This window comes from Myotis daubentonii, chromosome 12 (assembly GCF_963259705.1).
Source record: "Myotis daubentonii chromosome 12, mMyoDau2.1, whole genome shotgun sequence".
NCBI classification, from domain to species: domain Eukaryota; kingdom Metazoa; phylum Chordata; class Mammalia; order Chiroptera; family Vespertilionidae; genus Myotis; species Myotis daubentonii.
The window spans coordinates 44,026,990-44,045,983 of NC_081851.1; the positions used below are offsets into that span (position 1 = coordinate 44,026,990).

At 44.4% G+C, this 18,994-nt stretch overlaps 2 protein-coding genes across 15 annotated transcripts in view; one reads left to right on the forward strand and one right to left on the reverse strand.

Annotated features, from left to right (window-relative positions):
* EHBP1 (EH domain binding protein 1) overlaps positions 1–15,224 on the reverse strand; it is a 326,529-nt gene extending 311,305 nt beyond the window's left edge. For 3 of the 14 annotated variants that reach the window (XM_059659696.1, XM_059659694.1, XM_059659688.1), the window contains exons 1-2: positions 14,605–14,867; positions 13,309–13,712 (exon numbers count right to left, since the gene is read on the reverse strand). In XM_059659696.1, the coding sequence (XP_059515679.1) occupies positions 13,309–13,412 (104 nt within the window). In that variant the 5' untranslated portion in view covers positions 13,413–13,712; positions 14,605–14,867. Of the gene's footprint in view, positions 1–13,308; positions 13,713–13,866; positions 13,890–14,604; positions 14,869–14,924; positions 14,992–15,200 lie in introns of those variants that run through there. The other 11 variants (XM_059659702.1, XM_059659699.1, XM_059659700.1 and 8 more) reach the window with 8 other exon arrangements.
* Positions 14,233–15,039, forward strand: LOC132213691 (uncharacterized). The gene has a single exon (XM_059660656.1). The coding sequence runs from the start codon at positions 14,233–14,235 to the stop codon at positions 15,037–15,039; it is 807 nt and encodes a 268-aa protein (XP_059516639.1).
* Positions 15,225–18,994: the final 3,770 nt, after the last annotated feature.

The following is an 18,994-nucleotide window of genomic DNA, read 5'->3' on the forward strand; positions in this document are numbered from 1 at the left end:
ATTAGTCAACATAGTGTTATTTTAAATTCTAAAGCTGACAAACTCTTTTGGACATAGGCAAAGTATCAACTTTTAAAGTGATAACTTCCTTGCATTAAAGTCAATCTATTTTGTTGTTTTTGAGGTATTAAAGTCATAGTTAAGTGTTTTGTTATTTTAAAAGTATTTTAGGAGAAACCAAGATGGTGGCATAGGTAAACACAGGAAATTGCTGCCTCGTACAACCAATTCAAAAATACAACTAAAAGACAAAACGGACATCACCCAAAACCACAGGAAGGCTGGCTGAGTAGAAATTCTACAACTAGAAGGAAAGAGAAAAGCACACTGAGACTCAGAGGAGGTGTGAAAGTAAAGTGCAGAGGTACAGAGGCATTAGGAAAGGGCTGGCAACTGAGGATACAGTTGTCTTTTTCAATCAGGAGGGAGACACAAGCACCTGACTGCTCTGAACTCCAGTCCCGGGCGAGTCTCTGGGGACGCAGACTCATAAGGGGAGAAACTGGACTGTCTGGCAGTGGGCGGAACTCGAGGGCGGCTTTCTCTCAGAGGTGCTTGCAGCGATTACCGGGACACTGAGACCTGGGGCCTCTTAGGGTAGGACTGAGGAGCAGCCATGACTGACTGCTCCACCCTGTTGATTCCCTGAGACCCCAACCCACCCAAGCTGTGTGCAGAGGCTTTTGCATATGAATGGCCTGGCCCTTTGCAATCTGAAAATTATCTAACAAACTGCAGCTGGGTCAGAGAGACCCAGAACTTCCAAAAGAAGGCCCAAGGCCCCACAGCAGCTTGCATTGCTTCACAGCTGGGCCTCATTGGGGTACCTCCAAACCCCAAACAAGAGGAATCTGCAGATCTCTCCATAGACCCTGCTGGGTAGCCTCAGGCAGAGGCTAAATTAGCACCTCCTTAGAGATCCAAGAGCCAGTGTACCCAGTGGTCAGAGTGGGACCATCCAGATTACAACGCCTCAGATCCATAAGGGACACACTCAGGGGGCAGACTCAGTGAGCACCAAAGCCCCACTGAAGCAAGTCTTGCCCCTAAGGGTGTCTCCAGCACAGAAGTTCTCCCACCATAGACAGAGCTGATTCTCACAGCCAATTGGCCTGGAGGTCAATTCCTCCCAGTGATACCTACAACAATCAAGGCTTAACTACAACAAGACTGTGCACAAAGCCCACAAAGGGGTGCACCAAGAGTGTCCACCTCAGGTAATTGGGGAGGCTGAGCCACTGGGCCCTAAAGGACACCTAGCACAGAAAGCCACTCTACCAACACAGGGAAGCATAAAAAATGTGGAGACAAAGAAACAGGTCACAAATGACAGAAATGGAGGAAAGCAAACTACTGGATAAAAAGTTCAAAACCACACTTTTAAGGTTTTTCAAGAACTTTCTAGAAACTGCCAATAAATTTAGTGAGATCCTCAAGAAATCTAGTGAGACCGCCGATAAATTTAGTGAGACCCTCAAGAAATCTAGTGAGACCCTCGATGTTATGAAAAAGGACCAACTAGAAATAAAGCATACACTGACTGAAATAAAGGATATTATGCAGAGTTCCAACAGCAGACTAGAGGATTGCAAGAATCAAGTCAAAGATTTGAAATACAAAGAAGCAAAAAATACCCAACTGGAAAAGCAAAAAGAAAAAATCCAAAAATATGACAATAAAGTAAGGAGCCTCTGGGACAACTTCAAGCGTACCAACATCCGAATTATAGGGGTGCCAGAAGAAGAGAGAGACCAAGATATTGAAAACCTATTTGAAGAAATAATGACAGAAAACTTCCTCTATCTGGTGAAAGAAATAGACTTACAAGTCCAGGAAGCACAGAGAACCCCAAACAAAAGGAATCCAAAGAGGACCACACCAAGACACATCATAATTAAAATGCCAAGAGCAAAAGACAAAGAGAGAATCTTAAAAGCAGCAAGAGAAAGACAGTCAGTTACCTACAAGGGAGTACCCATATGACTGTCAGGTGATTTCTCAACAGAAACTATGCAGGCCAGAAGGGAGTGGCAAGAAATATTCAAAGTGATGAATAGCAAGAACCTACAACCAAGATTACTTTATCCAGCAAAGCTATCATTCAGAATTGAAGGTCAGAGAAAGAGCTTCACAGATAAGAAAAAGCTAAAGGAGTTCATCACCACCAAACCAGTATTATATGAAATGCTGAAAGGTATCCTTTAAGAAGAGGAAGAGGAAGAAAAAGGTAAAGATACAAATTATGAACAACAAATATGCATCTATCAACAAGTGAATATAAAAATCAAGTGAATAAATAATTGAATGAACAGAATAAACTGGTGAATATAATATAATCAGGGGCATAGAAAGGGAGTGGACTGACTATTCTCGGGGAGGAAAGGGGTGTGGGGGTGCAGGAAGAGACTGGACAAAAATGGTACACCTATGGATGAGGACGGGGGGGTGGGGGTAAGGGCAGAGGGTGGGGTGGGAACCGAGTGGAGGGAAGCTATGGGGGTGTGGGGGAGGAACAACTGTAATAATCTGAACAATCAAGATTTAATAACAATTTTTAAAAAATTAAAATCAATGGGGAAAAAAGTATTTTAAAAATAAAAACACTGGGATTAATAACGCCTGGAAAAAATGTTAACAGATCAGATTTACCAAAGAAAATCTTACCATAGAAAGTTTATTAGCAAGGCTGTCTAAAAATATCACTATTACAGTGAAAAATAAGACAAACATATATTGACATTGACAGCCTATAATAATTTTACTGCATCCATTTCACAAACTCAGTCCCACTCCTTTTAAAAAAATATGCAACCCTAGCCAGTTTGGCTCAGTGGATAGAGTGTTGACCTGCGGACTGAAGGGTCCTGGGTTCAATTCCGGACAAGGGCACATGCAAAAAATATATATATATATGCAAAAGCCCTGATGCAGGATATGAACATCCCTATTGAGCATTCAGTTCAAAATGCTTGTACAATTTTTTCTTCAGCACAGTGGACTATTTTTATATCATGCAGTGAACTACTTTAGTGACTCTTTTGTTGAAATTTTCCACAAAATTAGAACAAACACATTTGATGCATCAATAGCACATTTTAACTTCTCTGAGCATTAAATTCAATCAACTGCAAAACTAATGTGAAACTAAACTAAACCTTAAGAGTAGAACTTCTTCACATAACCCCCTAAAATTTCACTTTAAAAACCAACTGTTAAAATACATAAACCAAGCCCAACCAGCATGGCTCAGAGGTTGAGTGTTGACCTGTGAACCAGGAGGTCACAGTTTGATTCACGGTTTGGGCATATTCCCAAATGGCTGCAGGCTCGATGCCCAGTGTGGGGTGTGCAGGAAGCAGCCAGTCAATGATTCTCTCTCATCATTGATGTTTCTCCCTCTCCCTCTCCTTTGCTCTCTGAAATCAATAAAAATACATTTTAAAAAATACATAAACCAAGACCTGATACCAAAATAAAGTAAGGGAATTACACACTACCAAAAGATACAATTTACTCCATGGGTTCATTTAATAAAAAATCATGACAGGGAAAAAAAATTTTAAAGAAAAACTGTCATAAAAAAATATATCCAAAAAATTACATTCATCATAGTGTACATGTGCACACATGCATGCACACACACACACACAAATGTTGGCAAATTAACTCTACTTGATGGTACATTGTTGTAAATTCTTTGTTGAGGACCTAGGATCCTATACAAGGACACAGGTCCACAGGAGTTACCTTAACAAGTATCAAGTGCCACTACCACTTTAGTACAAGTTTGCTTTGGTAGTGTGGAGTCAGCCTATCCCTATACCTTGGGAATATTTTCAGGTTTTAATGCATAGATAAATTGTATTTTTTTCCCATCAATTCAATGCCAAACAAAATCCTTTGTGCCAGACAGGGTCAATGGATCCAAAATCAAATTCCAAAGATAAAATACTGAGTTCTCAATTCTACACACTCTCAATACTAAACACCTTTTTTTTTTTTTTAATGAATACCACAAGTTCCTTAATCAGACCACTCTTTCAACATGTAATAGCCCAAACTAAATTGCCATGACAATCCACTATGATGCTTTATCTTTTCATCTCAATTTCTCATTCCTACTCAGGTCACCTTTCACTCTCTCCTGATAGTCACTACTATGGTGATCTACACCTTACCCAGACTGTTTATTCTTGGTATTTCCAATCAATCCGGTCCACATCCCTACTACCCTAGTCAGAGAGCAGCACTGACAACTTCAATGTTCTATTTCTGACCCTACTGGAAGGGGGGAGGGGACGCTTGTGGAGTACTGTTTATAAAGTCTACAGTAGTGTACAGTAATGCCCTATGCCTTCACACTCTCACCACTCACTCACTGAGTAATCCAGAGCTATTTCTAGTCCTGCATGTTCCATTCATAATATGTACCCTATATAGATGAAGCATTTATCTTTTATACTATATCTCTACTGTGTCTTTTCTATGTTTAGATATATTTAGGTGCACAAATACTTACCACTGTGTTACAACTGCCTAGTATTCAGTATAGAAACATGCTGTACAGGTTTGCAGCCTAAGAGCAATACCATGTAACCTTGGTGTATATTGGAGGCTATAACAACTAGGTTTGTTTAAGTGCACTCTATAATGTTCACACAACAACTTTGCCTGATGATGCATTTCTCAGAAGGTGTCCCCATAGTTAAGTGACACATGACTGTACTAAGTGACTACAGCCTCTTCTCTCCCCTGAGCTTGAGACTCTTATAATTAACTGCTCAATTAAGACGTCCATCCGGATGTCCCAAATTTTAAGAAAAGCAAAGCCAATTTTTGATTTCCCTTTCATGCCAAACCTTGTTCTTCCCAAGTGTTCCCCATCCCTGTTATTATTATACTAGAGGCCCGGTGCATGAAATTCGTGCACTGGGTGTGTGTGTGGGGGGGGGGGGGGGGTGAGGGAGTGTCCCTCAGCCCAGCCTGCCCCCTCTCACATACTGGGAGCCCTCAGGCGTTGACCCCCATCACCCTCCAATCGCAGGATCAGCCCCTTGCCCAGGCCTGATGCCTGACAGAGGTGTCAGGCCTGGGCAGGGGACCCTCATTTCCCCCCATCACTGGTTCTGCCCCCAGCCCAGGCCTGAGGCCTCTGGCCCAGGCGTCAGGCCTGAGCAGGGGACCCCCAAACCCCTCCGATTGCTGGCTCTGCCCCTTGCCCAGGCCTGATGCCTCGGCCAGAGGCGTAGACCCCCATCACCCTCCGATCGCCTGATCGGCCCCTTGCCCAGGCCTGACGCCTCCGCCAGAGGTGTCAGGCTTGGACAGGGGACCCCCATCTCCCCCCAATCACTGGCTCTGGCCCCCGCCCAGGCCTGAGGCCTCTGGCCCAAGAATCATGCCTGGGCAGGGGACCCCCATCTCCCTCTGATCGCTTGCTCCACCCCCCGCCCAAGCCTGAGGCCTCTGGCCCAGGAATCATGCCTGGGCAGGGGACCCCCATCTCCCTCTGATCGCTTGCTCCACCCCCCGCCCAAGCCTGACGCCTCTGACCCAGGCTTCAGGCCTGGGCAAGGGGACCATCATATCCCCCCAATCCCCGGCTCAGCCCCCCGCCCAGGCCTGATGCCTCGGCCAGAGGAGTTGACCCTCATCACCCTCCGATCACCAATCACCGGATCGGCCCCTTGACCAGGCCTGAGGCCTCCGGCAGTGGTGTCAGGCCTGGGCAGGGGACACCCAGCTCCCCGCGGGTGCAGGCTCCGCCCCTGCCCAGGCCTAACGCCTCTGGCTGAGGCGTCCGGCTTGGGCAGCGGGGACCCGCAGCTGCAGCGGCCCCGCGATCGTGGGCTCCACTTTAGGCCCAGGCAAGGGACCCCTAGCTCCCGGGACTGCCAGCTTCGACCGTGCCCAGCTCCCATCGCTGGCTCCACCCCTACTTCCTGCTATCACTGGCCAGGGCGGCAAAGGCGCCTGATTCTCCGATCATGGCTGGGGGGCAGGGCAAAGGCGGCCCCAGGGCCGCCTTTGCCCTGCCCCCCAGCTCTTAGCTCCCCACTGGGTTTCCGATCACTGTCAGTGGCAGGGGGCTTCTTCCTGCTTTCCCTTTCGCCTCCCTGCATTGTGCCTACATATGCAAATTAACCGCCATCTTGTTGGCAGTTAACTGCCAATCTTAGTTGGCAGTTAATTTGCATATAGCCCTGATTAGCCAATGAAAAGGGTATCGTCGTACGCCAATTACCATTTTTCTCTTTTATTAGTGTAGATTCTCCTGGTTGCTCAGGCCAAAAAACTATAATCATTACTGATTTCTCTCTCACTTTATATCATATCTAATCCATTATTAAATTCTGTCAACTATACATTCAAAAGCATTTATTTCCAGGAACACAGGTATATACATTTGTCAAAACTTTGCCCTGGCCTGTGTGGCAGAATTGGTTGGACCATTGTCCCCTGTACCGTAAGGTCACAGGTGCGATTCCCAGTCAGGTCACATGCCTAGATTTCTAGTTTGATCCCTAGTGTGAATGAGTGCAGAGGCAACTGATCGATGTATTTCCCTCACATCAATGTTTCTCTCTCTCTCTCCTTCCCTCCCTCTCTCTCTCCTTTTCTTAAAATGTATTTCAAAAGTAGGTTTTTCACATCAAGGCTGATGTACCTCTGTCTCACTACTAGATAGTCAACAGAGAAATGCTTGCTGAATCCACCCAGATTCAGAAGTGGATCTGAATTACTTACTAATGTAATTTGGACTTCATAAACTGAAGTTAATACTTAGAGTGCATGTAGCATCCTGATGTCCAATTGGAATGTTAAATTGGGTTCAGTTACAGAGAACTTGGGACATCTGATTAAGGAGTTTATATTTACTCAACAGGCCAGCATTACAAACTTAAGCACTGGAAAGAGCTATTTTTTTTTTTTACTTTTCAAATCCTGAGGTAACAAGGTTTGCAGAGAGGTGTGGAATAATGAAAAAATACAAGGTGTTACTTTGAAGGATATATATACCTCTAGAATTTTGAACCATGAGATTATATTACCTATTTTTAAAATAAATTATAATTAAAACTATTTAAAAACAAGAAATTCTTATGTGGCAGAAAAATCAGAAACAAATATATTTATGCCTTTTTAAGAAAAACTTATACTTTTTGAATGCCATAACTAAGAATTAGATAGAAAAAATATAAGAACATAAAATACATTATATGTTTAGGTGATATAGACATATACACAGAAAACTAAAATACATGCTCATACATAATGGTTCTTTACCAAAAATTAGGGAGGTTCTACTGGAATTGAATTCTACAACCTAAATTACCATAACTACAACATGCCAATTTTCAACTAGTTTCCTTCAGTACCTGAACAGCCATTGAGTGCTCATATGTGAAGACTTCTCTCAGAAGTCTAAAAGCCTGCCAGTGATAAAAGAATAGAATAAGAAATAAACTATGATAAAAGAGAGCACAGTCTCTTTCTCTCAAACTCATCTCCAGTGGCCAGTCTCACCACTTGCCAAGAGCTACATCAGTTAAGAAAGATTAATAATTAAATGACTTGGGGACAACCATAAGAGTAGGAGATATAAACTTTTATCTCCAAATTTGCCAGAGCTCTACCTGGCAATCAAGGAGTGATGAGGAACAGGATCTCGCAATATAGGGTCATTCTGGTTTTTGTTCCTGACTTAAATTCTAGAACACTACACCATGAAAGAATCAGGAAGTGGACGCTGTTGAGCTAAGGGAAATCATGCTGCATCCATCAGGGCAAAGGCAAAATATGATAAATGGCAACAAAAAGAAAGCAGAAATCCCAAACTCTCTAATCTATAGAATCCATCTTTTGATCAAGGACAAAGTACTGTGAGTTTACTCATGACCTAGTCCTAGATCAAAAGGTGGCCTCCTTAAACCTTACCTTCATCCTGTTACCTGCCACGTCTAGACTCAAACCCTATGGCTATGACAAGAGAACACGGGGAAAAGTTTTTCTCCATAATCATAGAAATAACACATTCTCTCTAGGAAAATATACCCTGATTCCCATTACTATGCCTTTTCTAAATCCTTTGAGTTTCATCTTCATTTTTTTGAGATTCATATTCATGTAGAAGTCAGTGTATTTTAAATATACTTTATCCTAAAGTCTTGAATGGGCACTTGGTAAGATTTAAAACATGACATTAAAATGCTACTTCTTGCCCGGCCAGTGTAGCTCAGTGGTTGAGCATCTACCCAGGAACCAGGAGGTCATGGTTCCATTCCTGGTCAGGGCATATGCCCAGGTTTCAAGCTCAATCCCCAGTGTGGGGCATGCAGGAGGCAGCCAATCAATGATTCTCCCTCATCATTGACGTTTCTATCTCTCTCTCCCTCTCCTTTCCTCTCTGAAATCTATAAAAATATATTTTTTTAAATCCTATATAATAAAACCCTAACATGCCAGCAGGCAGCGCCAGGCCGCCAGCCAAAGCAGATGCCAGTGGGTCCCTCTCCCCTCCCCCTGATCACCCCACCCGCCAGTCACCCCACAGATGGCCCTGATCACCAACCAGGCTTAGGGACCCTACCCTATATATTGGGAACAGTCTCTTAGATTTAAAAGTTAAAACCTGGCAAGGCTACTCTAACACTGAAAAAGCAGGATGATGCAGCAATGACATGCATGGACTCTGCCTTGCACATTTTGTGGTCAGCCCTGATTCTGACACTTATAACTGTGACAAAGCCAATTACTTCACTTCTCTCTGCTTCAGTTTTTTCACCCATAAGATGGGGAAAATGGTACTAGTGCCTCAGAAGGATCATGTTATGTACCACTTTTTATAATCAGGGCAAAAAAATGTAGCTGCCCATACAACAGCAAGATGCCTTTCACCTGTATGAAAAGTATGGTCACTCATACATGCAGCATCCCGGATTGCGAGAAGGATGTCCAACTGCCAGTTTAGGCCTGTAAACCGGCAATTGGACATCCCCCAAGGGGTCCCGGATTGTGAGAGGGACTCTCCCCCTCCACCCCCCGACCCCCGTGCATGAATTTCATGTACCCGGCATCTAGTCTAGTAAATAAATAAAAGACAATGGTACCTACATACACAGGTTACCTCCAAAGGTACAACCCTAATAAAATGAGAACTGATCTTTCTTTTTATAGTTTACTAGAGGCCCGGTGCACAAAAATTTGTGCACTCAGGGGGGTCCTTCAGCCCGGCCTGTGTCCTCTCGCAGTCTAGGACCCCTCGGCAGATGACCACCTGCTGGCTTAGGCCCACTCCCCGGGGGACTGGGCCTAAGCTGGCAGTCAGACATCCCTCTGGAAGCCTGGGAGCCCTCAGAGGAATGTCCACTTGCCAGCGGGGAGCAGGCCTAAGTGCAGTCAGACATCCTTAGTGCTGCTGAGGAGGCGGGAGAGGCTCCCACCACCACCACTGTGCTGGCAGCCATCAGCCTGGCTTGTGGCTGAGCAGAGCTCCCCCTGTGGGAGTGCACTGACCACGGGGGGGCAGCTCCTGCATTGAGCGTCTGCCCCCTGGTGGTCAGTGTGTGTCATAGTCACCAGTCATTCCCAGTCGTTCTGCTGTTAGGGTCAATTTGAATATTACCCTTTTATTATATAGGATAGAGGCCTGGTGCATGAGTGGGGGCCAGCTGGTTTGCCCTGAATGGTGTCCCAGATCAGGGTGGGGGTCCCCTCTGGGGTGCCTGGCAAGCCTGGGTGAGGGGCTGAGGGCCGTTTTCAGGCTGGCCAAACCCCCGTCAGTGTGGGGGTTCCTGCTGGGGTGCCTGGCCAGTCTGGGTGAGGGGCTGATGGCTGTTTGCAGGTTGGCCAAGCCCCCCAGCGGGGACCCTCACCCCATGAGGGTGTGGCCAGCCTGTGCGAGGGGCTGATGGCTGTTTGCATGCTGGCCACGGCCCCCAGCCACCCAAGCTCCCAGTGGAGGCTGGCTGGAAGCAGGTATCTGGGATTTATTTATCTTCTATAATTGAAACTTTGTTGTCTTGAGCAGAGCTGGCGGGAAGCTTGGCTTCCTCCATCGCTGGGGCAACCAAGCCTCCTGCTTGCTCCAGCTCCATGGCTGCCGGCCGCCATCTTGGTTGGGTTAATTTGCATATAGTTGCTCTGATTGGCTGGTGGGCGTGGTTTGGGGCATAGCAAAGGTACGGTCAATTAGCATCTTTGTCTTTTATTAGTGTAGACTAGAGGCCTGATGCGTGAAATTCGTGCAAGGGGCTCGGCCCTCACAGCCACAGCCGCAGTGACTTGCCTCAGCCCTCACAGCCGCGGCTTCATCTGTAAAGTTGTCCGGAAGGACATGTGGAAGGTTGTTCGGCTGTCCAGTCTAATTAGCATATTACGCTTTTATTATTATAGATTCCTTCTTCTCTAATTTATACCAGATGTATTTTCCTATCCTCTCAATACTTGCAATTTATCTGATCTCCTTTTATTCAATTGGCATCTCTAAATTTCTTTCTTTACCTTTTATTCTTCCATACTCCCAAAATAATACCTAAATGTAAAAGTAGCTAATAAAAAATTGTCTTACTATTCACCCAAGTCTATTTTTTTCTTATTTCCTTTAAATAGTTTCTAACTCATAACACACACATCCAATAATTTAAGATTTATTGCAAAGATCAAAATGAGGAATGGTAAAAATAAAGGAAGAAAAAATTATAGGCTAAAAGTGTAGAAATTGGTCCTAATTTGTATCTATCACAGAACCCTATGAAAGTAAGGCAAAAGGAATACTAACTAAAAGTCATTACAACAAATTTTTATATATTGAAAAGATTTTAAAGCTCTATTTAGGGATCCACTTATAAAATTCCAGTACATCAAACAAATGTTTTTCTTTGAGCCTGTCACCTTGTTAGTTTTAAACTATATTATTAAATGAGGGGGTGGAGAAGCAAAATATTTAGAACTAATGCCTGAATATTCTAGAACATCCAAATGTTTTTAGTGTTAAGGCCAGATCCTATAATAAAGATCCTATCAATAAGAAATACTTGTAATGAGGATCTTCTTCTTGTATTCCTTAGCTTGGTTAGTAGTACACCCAGTCTTCCAAGCCAGAAACTTGGGTGTCAACTTAGACCTTTCCCTCCCTCTCCCTCATCCCAATTCTTTCCAGACCTCTGACTGATATGACCACTTATGTGTCCTAAGTGTTCATCTAGTCTATTCTCTCCATTCCCTCTGCCACTGCCTTAGTCTAACCCTTTTCCCTCATCTTATCTATTGCAACAGCTATCCCTAACATTACTGCCTCCATTTACTATGATCCTTACTCCATGCTCTCATCAAATGATTTTCCAAAATGCCAACCTACTGTCTCTTCCATTCAAAACCGTTCACTATGTCCCTATGTAGTGAAAGGCTTTGAGTGGAAGAGACGGTAGGTTTTTTGAGGATTTGAATCCTTCCTGCCTCTCAATCATCATATCCCATTGCACTACCCCCGTCCTGCACTTTAAGCTTCATTATCAAAATCCACTGCTTGCATTTCCAGCACACCCAAGCTATTTAATGCCCCATGCTTTTGCATAAACTACTGCTTCAGTCTAGAATATCTTTCATTTCTTCCCCCCTTGGCTTCCTGGCCAACTACTATGAATCTTTCAAAACCCATCTTAGATTCCAGGGAGGCATCCCAAGACCCTACCCCCTCTCTATCCTTAAGAGTTAAATATTTCCTTCTCTGACAACTTTGTAAGTAATAATGGCATTTGTTGGGCATTTACTATGTGCCTGACTCTGTTAGAAGCATTTTCATGTATTAACTCGTTTAATCTTCACAATAACCCTTCCTATGAAGTGGTACCATTATTACCTTTGTGGATATGTAAACTAAACCACAGACAATTCAATAAGCTATCCCCAAGGATGCCCAGCCATTAAGTGATGGACACAGATTAAAATCTTGACAGCATACATATTTATATTATTGCACTGATCACAGTGAATTTATTTACATGACCATCTTTACCCTGAACTATGAGCTCCTTATAGGGATTGTCATATTCAACTCTAAAGCCACACTCCCTAGTATAAAGTGGGTAATCAGTACATGCATTTCATGAGTTGCATATAAAATAACATTCCTAACAAGTTCAAGAGAAAATCACTCAGAAACTAGTTTCCAAATAAAAATTCAAATATGCTGTACGAGTTCTAGACTAGAGCAAGCCATTTTTCCAACTAAGAATAAGAATGTCAAATAGAGAGATTAATACAGACATGAGATTATAGTTCTTGTGGACAGTAAAATGGACTTATTTTTGCAGTAATACTGCTTAATTACTGCAACAAATCAAAACCCAAAGGACCCTTTGCTTAACATTAACTTTTTCCTCTCACTAAATAAGAATTCTTCTTACTGATTATTCAGGGCAGTGAAAAGAAAGCCCTAAATTTACTTTGCTCAAGTGGAAAGAAGCAAATCATAGACCAGCATTACTAATTGCTTCCTTAAGTCTGGCCAAGAACTGTATCCCATTAGGCAATTAAAATAAAACACAGTTGCCTGACTAAGCATATAGCAAAAGAATTTCTAAAGTTATGTAGACTGGCATTCCATTATTCAAATAATGAAAAATTCTTTATCTTAAGCAAAGAAAAAATGAAAAATCAAGAAAAAAGAACATTACCACCATACCACAAGAATATAGAATTTTTAGCTTAAAACATATGCTTATGTTTATAATATTCCAATAACTATTCTGTTCCCTTAAATTATAAAAATCAAAGTTATTCTAACACTAACGATGAAAGACTTTAAGACCAAATCTACTGTATTTAGTGTGCTCTCACAGTTACAGTCCTCTGAGCCATGCTGAAGTGCAATAATTAAAACCCAAAGGGACAATACCAGCAGCAACAATGCACACATTACAAACTTGTTAGACTCGCAGCGGTTCTCAACCTGTGTGGGTGACGACCCCTTTGGGGATCGAACGACCCTTTCACAGGGGTTGCCTAAATACATCCTGCATATCAGACATTTACATTACGATTCATAACAGTAGCAAAATTACAGTTATGAAGTAACAACGAAAATAATTTTATGGTTGGGGGTCACCACAACATGAGGAACTGTATGTATTAAAGGGTCACGGCATTAGGAAGGTTGAGAACCACTGTACAGTAATCTGTCCCCTGCCCTGCTTCTACACACTTGTGCACTACAGAAAGGTAAATCTGCTGTCAGAAGAAGCAGAGTTTAGGCCACAGTGAGTTTAGGCCACAGCAGAGCAAACTCTACCCCCAGGCATGTCTTACCATTTCTTGGTGCACTCAACCATCAGCTCCTGGTAGGAGGCCACAAACTGGAACTTAGAGGCATGTTTTCCTACGCGCTGCAGTCTCTTCCAAACTGAAGCCATGATGATCCGTCAACACACTGGAGCAGTTCTGGGTTAGCAACACAGCAGCTTTAAACAACGCAGAGGGTCCAAAGCAAAGCAGCTTTGCATGTATGTCTGTACTTTTAAAAACTCATCTACAACTTGAAATGATGTTTGGGGTCCATAAGTCTTCTCCCTGTTTCATAGGGTATATCCCATCTTAGATGAATGGCCCGGCCAAGAACAGTGTGGTGTACATGACAGGATGAGTGAGTGGAGCTTCCCTCATGGAGACATCACCATCCCATCTCAGGGGCTATATGACGTGTATTCCGAGAACTGAAAAAGCAAAATAAAGAGGGGAAAAAAAAAATATATATATATATATGAGGAAAGACACATGACAAGTGACTAACCACCCTCGTTGGACAACACTGCAACAGACATCCCCAGTTCTCCACGCGTTTTCCAAACAATGAAACAAAACACCAACCTCAAAGGCCAGTAGGTAACATCAAGGATACAAGACACCGAGGGGAAAAATGACAATTCACACCGAAGACGTGGAGCGGTCCAGCTGGTAGTTGGCACCCACAACAATCCAGAGCCGCACGTCAGGGCCCTCCCCCCCTCCCCACCCCCCCACCCCCCGCCCTCCGGCATCACAGAAGGGCGAGCAGAGCGGGAAAGTGTAGGGATGCCGTTCAGTGTCCACGGCCAGTCAAAGGGGGGAGTGGAATATTTTAAAATAAACTTTGCTTTTCACCGGGTCATTAATAGCCTCGAGTCCTAGCAAGTGCGCTTGGAACACATTACGGGGCGGGGAGGAATACTGCTGTCGAGTCGGAGGGGGACACGGATGGGGAAGGAGGAGCGGAGGGAAATCTCCAGGCGGAGGGAGGGCACCGTCCCGGCTCCAGGCCCCTCGGGCTCTCCTTCACCTCCGCTGCCAACCGCAGAGAAACGACAACTCCCGCCGGGGCGAGAAGCGATGCCCAGCGGGGCGAGGGCACCGAGCGGGGTCCAGGGCGCGGCGCCTCCCTCCCCCATCCTCAGGGACTGTCCGCCGGAGCCTCCTCCGCTCACGCACGGAGCCCAGACCCCGGGCCCCCGGCGGAGGCCGGCGGCGGCTCGCCCGCGGCCCCTGTCACCCCGGCGATGCCACCAGACCCCAGCCCGGTCCCCTCGCCCCGGCCCCCGCCGCACGTCCCCTCCCGGCCCCTCCTCACACCTCTCATCCCGCTGTCGGGCTGAGTCTAGCCCCGTACCCGCCTCAGCGCCGCTCCTCCGTCGCCGCCACAGCAGCAGCCGCCGCCGCCGCCACCGAGTCCTCCATCCCCGCCGGAGCCACATGGAACAGCCGAGCCAGCCGTGGCGCTCGAGGGAGCCCGGGTCTGCGGCCCCTCGGGCGGACGGCGCGCCTCACGCCCGCCCCCTCCCGGACGGAGTCGCCCCGCGGCCGTCCCCCACCCGACAAAACCCTGCCGGAGCCGCCGCTCAGCGCCCAGCACCCCCTCCCCCGCCTTCCTCCGCCGCCGCCACCATCATTACCTCCCCCGCCGCACCTCTCACACTAACCCTACCCACAGCGGCTCAACCGCCGTCCGCTCCGCCGCCGTTGGCCAGCCCCGCGCAGGCCCCGCCCACCTCGGCGGCGAGCCTTTGAGCGGCGGGGCCTCCTCATTGGCCGATCCGGGTGCCCATCACAGGGGCTCCACTCCCAAGCTCTGGAGGTGTTTTCCCCCCCGCCGGAACGCCGCACACCAATCTACCCTTCTTATTTAAAAAAAAAAAGAAAGAAAGAAAGAAAAAAAAATTGGAACTTACTAAGGACGATCCCGCCCATTCCTCCGATTGGCTTGGAGCGGGAAGCGATAGGCAGGAGGAGTAAGGAGTGTTTATGGTGAACTGGAACGTGGTTGCTGAAGGTGAATGCCTGTCAGGCGCGAGCCGGGTGCCGGGAGGGGTTCCTGGCTGAGTCGGTGGTGGGAGAGCGCGGGGCTGCCTTCGCTGCAGCCGTGGGCAGTGCCACCGGCTGCTGTGGTTTTCTCTCTTCGTCTCCTATCCCCACCCCAGGAGCTGGGTGCGCCCTCTCCTTCGCCACTAAGCAACTAGGGGTATTGGTGCACACAGCCTTGTTTTCACCCGATTTCTCCAGACAGATTGAAGTTCTGACCCTGCCAGTCCCCGCCTAACATTCAATCAACTGGTCCCCCACGGGACTCAATGACACAAGCTAGACACAAAATGTTTACGGTGCAATTTCTTCTTGTTCTGATTCTTAAACATTTCCTTGGATCTTGGTTTCTCCCCATCGCTGTGGGTCTTTTTCCCCCTGGTAGGAACTGTACATGGATTTGGGAGTGGCTGGCATATAAAAAAAGGTGGTTAATAGGCAAAGGCGAGGATAAAATAACCTAAGAAGAGTGTGAGGGCAGGGGTAACTTAACCTTAAAAGAGCCAAGGACCCTTTTGGGAATACGATGAAAGCTCAGAGGCTTCCCCAAGGAGGAAAAAAATGTCCAGTCACAAATTTGCTTTCAATTTTAGTTGCTCCACAGACGTCTGGTGTAGAGAAAGAGGACAAAGAATGGGATTGGGGGTGAGGGGGGATCCCAACATTTAAGGAATAAGCAGAGTAAAGTGAGAAAGAGACCGAGGAGGGATGGTCAGAGAAGTAAGAGCACCCTACAAGCAACAGGCAAACATAGGGTGTCCCCCCAAAAAGGGTATACACACACTTTGAATAATTATAAAGGCAGTGTTTATTAAAATACATTTCATTTTCAAAATCGAGCTATCGGTTGTTAAAGTGTGTATACATTTTTTGGGACACCCTGTAGTTTCAAAAAAGAGGGAAGCTAATATATAAAAAGAAAATAAGCAGGATGGGTCCTGGAAACAGTAAGGGTTATTAATCTCACTAAGGATGGGAGCGTAGGATGCATGGACAAAGTAGCTTGAAAGGTGTTAAGGTATAGAGAATGGTTGGTTCTTTGAGAGGCTCAACAGAAGAGCATGATGGGTGAGAATTGAGCACATCTATAGAGATAGCAGGGAAAGAGAAAGGAGAATGACAGATGTTGAAGAATCAACAGAGATGGGGAGACAGAAGGCTTGAATCTAGTATCTAATTCTATTTCCATTGCAGTACAAAAAGTGAACCAATGTGCATTTTACAGAAAAGGACATAGATTATCACTTATTTTGCTATCGTCATAATTTTAAAATATTAAGACAACCGTAGTAATTATATTGATTCTTGTTTTTTGTGTACATCTTAGTAAACCTGAGTGGTTTATTAAGTCACTCCAACCTACAGCCATTATGATCTAATACAGTGATATATTCTGCATCATTAACAGACTTTAAGTGTATGGGTTTTTTTAAATGGCTAATTTATTTTTTAAAGATTTTATTGATTTTTTTTTAGAGAGAGAAGGGATGGGGGGGAGAGAGAGAGAGAAAGAGAGAGAGAGAGAGAGAGAGAGAGAGAGAGAAATGGCTAATTTAGAAAAATAGTCAAACTATTTTAATCTAAGTTGCCCTTCAGAAACAACCCACATGATGATCAGGAGGGTTTTGCATCCTATTTATTATTGTTCTTCAGAAGTTCTCAAATTGTCTCATGTGGTCATCCTGGTTTCTTTTAATACTATGTCCCTGCCCCAAGGGGGAAAAAAAAAGGGAGACTTTATTGTTAAGAAATTATCTTAAAAGCAACCAGTTTTAAATAAGTATCTTTCTTTAAAAAATAAGAAAATAAAAGAACTACGCTGGAACCCCTCCCTCCCGCACCCCCCCCCCCCCCGCACCCCCCAGGAAATCTTTCTCAAGTTGTAGGAAACTTAAGAGACCAACAAAGAGTTTCTTGAAAGATAGCTCGTCTTTGTAGGGGAAGTATTTTTCTTGGATATACTAGTAAACTTATTTTTCAGTCTTGTTGCAGAGGTAGCTAAGAAGAGACCAAGGAATTGAAGCAGACCTTGACATAGTTCAGCTGCTGAGCCCAAGTTCATAGGCTGGCTCCTGGAAGCTCCACGGAGCAGCTACTTCTCCCCTCATAACTTAAAAAAAATAAAATAAAATAACCTGTCTGCTAACTAAATTTATTGAAGAACCTTCAATATAGAATATTTTAGTGTATTTTGCCCAGGAAGCTGATAATTATTGAATAGCAACTGATTATTGGTCATATTAAATACTATTATTAGTACATAAAAGATACAGTCCCTGTTCTCAAAGAGTTTTCATAAACAGATGTTCAGCATGCATGCAAGAAAGCAATATGAATTACTTAACATCTCTGAGTTCCAGCTTCCTATTCTGTCAAAGGAATAAACATGCCTATCTTTCTGGGATGTTGAGAAGATATGTATGTAAAGTACCTGGCGCATAGTAAACAGTCAATAAATGGTAATTGATAATGTACACTATTGTGCTTGGTAGCAAACTCAAACATCAAGAAAAGAAACAAACAGAACTCCAAACAATACTTAGTTGCTACCAAACATCACTACCTCAAAGACTAAAGGATCTCAAAAGAAACAGTGCGTTTAACATTGTTCCTTTCCTATTAAATCAGTGATTACCAACAGTATAACACCAATAGTTTCTGTGGACTCAGGATTTTATAATAACTACTAAGAATTCACTTACCCTCAATCCTCATGACTACCTTTTGTGTCTACCTGTATTAGTGGAGATCTGTTGGCATGCTACAAGTTACCCTTTCTCGAGGCTCCCATTTCCCCAGCCTGCGAGCAGAGACATCCGTCTTCCAAGGCGGAATTGCCTACTGTGGTTCTGCCTCTTTTTAATCCTGTTTACTCAGGTCTTGATTTATCATCTCCTTCTGTCCTAGGCCTAATCTGCATAAAAGACACCTGTGGGTGGAAGTTAGTTTAATTGTCCTGCCCATTTGTCCCAAGTGTTGATCACAAAATTTTATAGATGTTTTACTTAACAGAGGCATCAACATTTGAAATAATTTTGATTTTGCCTTTAAATATCATCAAACTTACAGTGAAGATAGAATAAGAAGAAATAAGTGAAAAATGCCATCCAAAAACTTTAAATCTTCTCTGCCATGACAGTTTTGAAATGATAGAAATTATTTCCAAAGATGCAACTTTTCTGTTTCAGAAACCCCCAAAATGGATATTCTAGTCTATAAAATGCAACTATAGGTTTGAATTATCATTCCTGGTGATAAAATTCTTATCTTTGGGTTTTACAGTTTTTGCACTAAAAATTGTCAGAGGTATGATAGCAGGATTTAATTACTAAAAGAATTTATCTGTGCCTTAGTCATAGTAATAAGATTTACTCCCAATAACAACAATGCAAGGTTTTGCATTGTTTTCCATTACCATAGCACTTACACTACACAACAATATTACTGATGAACTTATTTCTTTTAAATCTATAGCAAACAATTTACTTCTAACAATCCTACAGCAATTTTTATGTACTTGAAAAACTCACTATGGCCCTGGCTGGTTTGGCTCAGTAGATAGAGCGTTGGCCTGTGGACTGAAGGGTACCGGGTTTGATTCTGGTCAAGGGACATGCCCGTGTTGCAGGCTCGATCCCCAGTGGAGGGGAGTGCAGGAGACAGT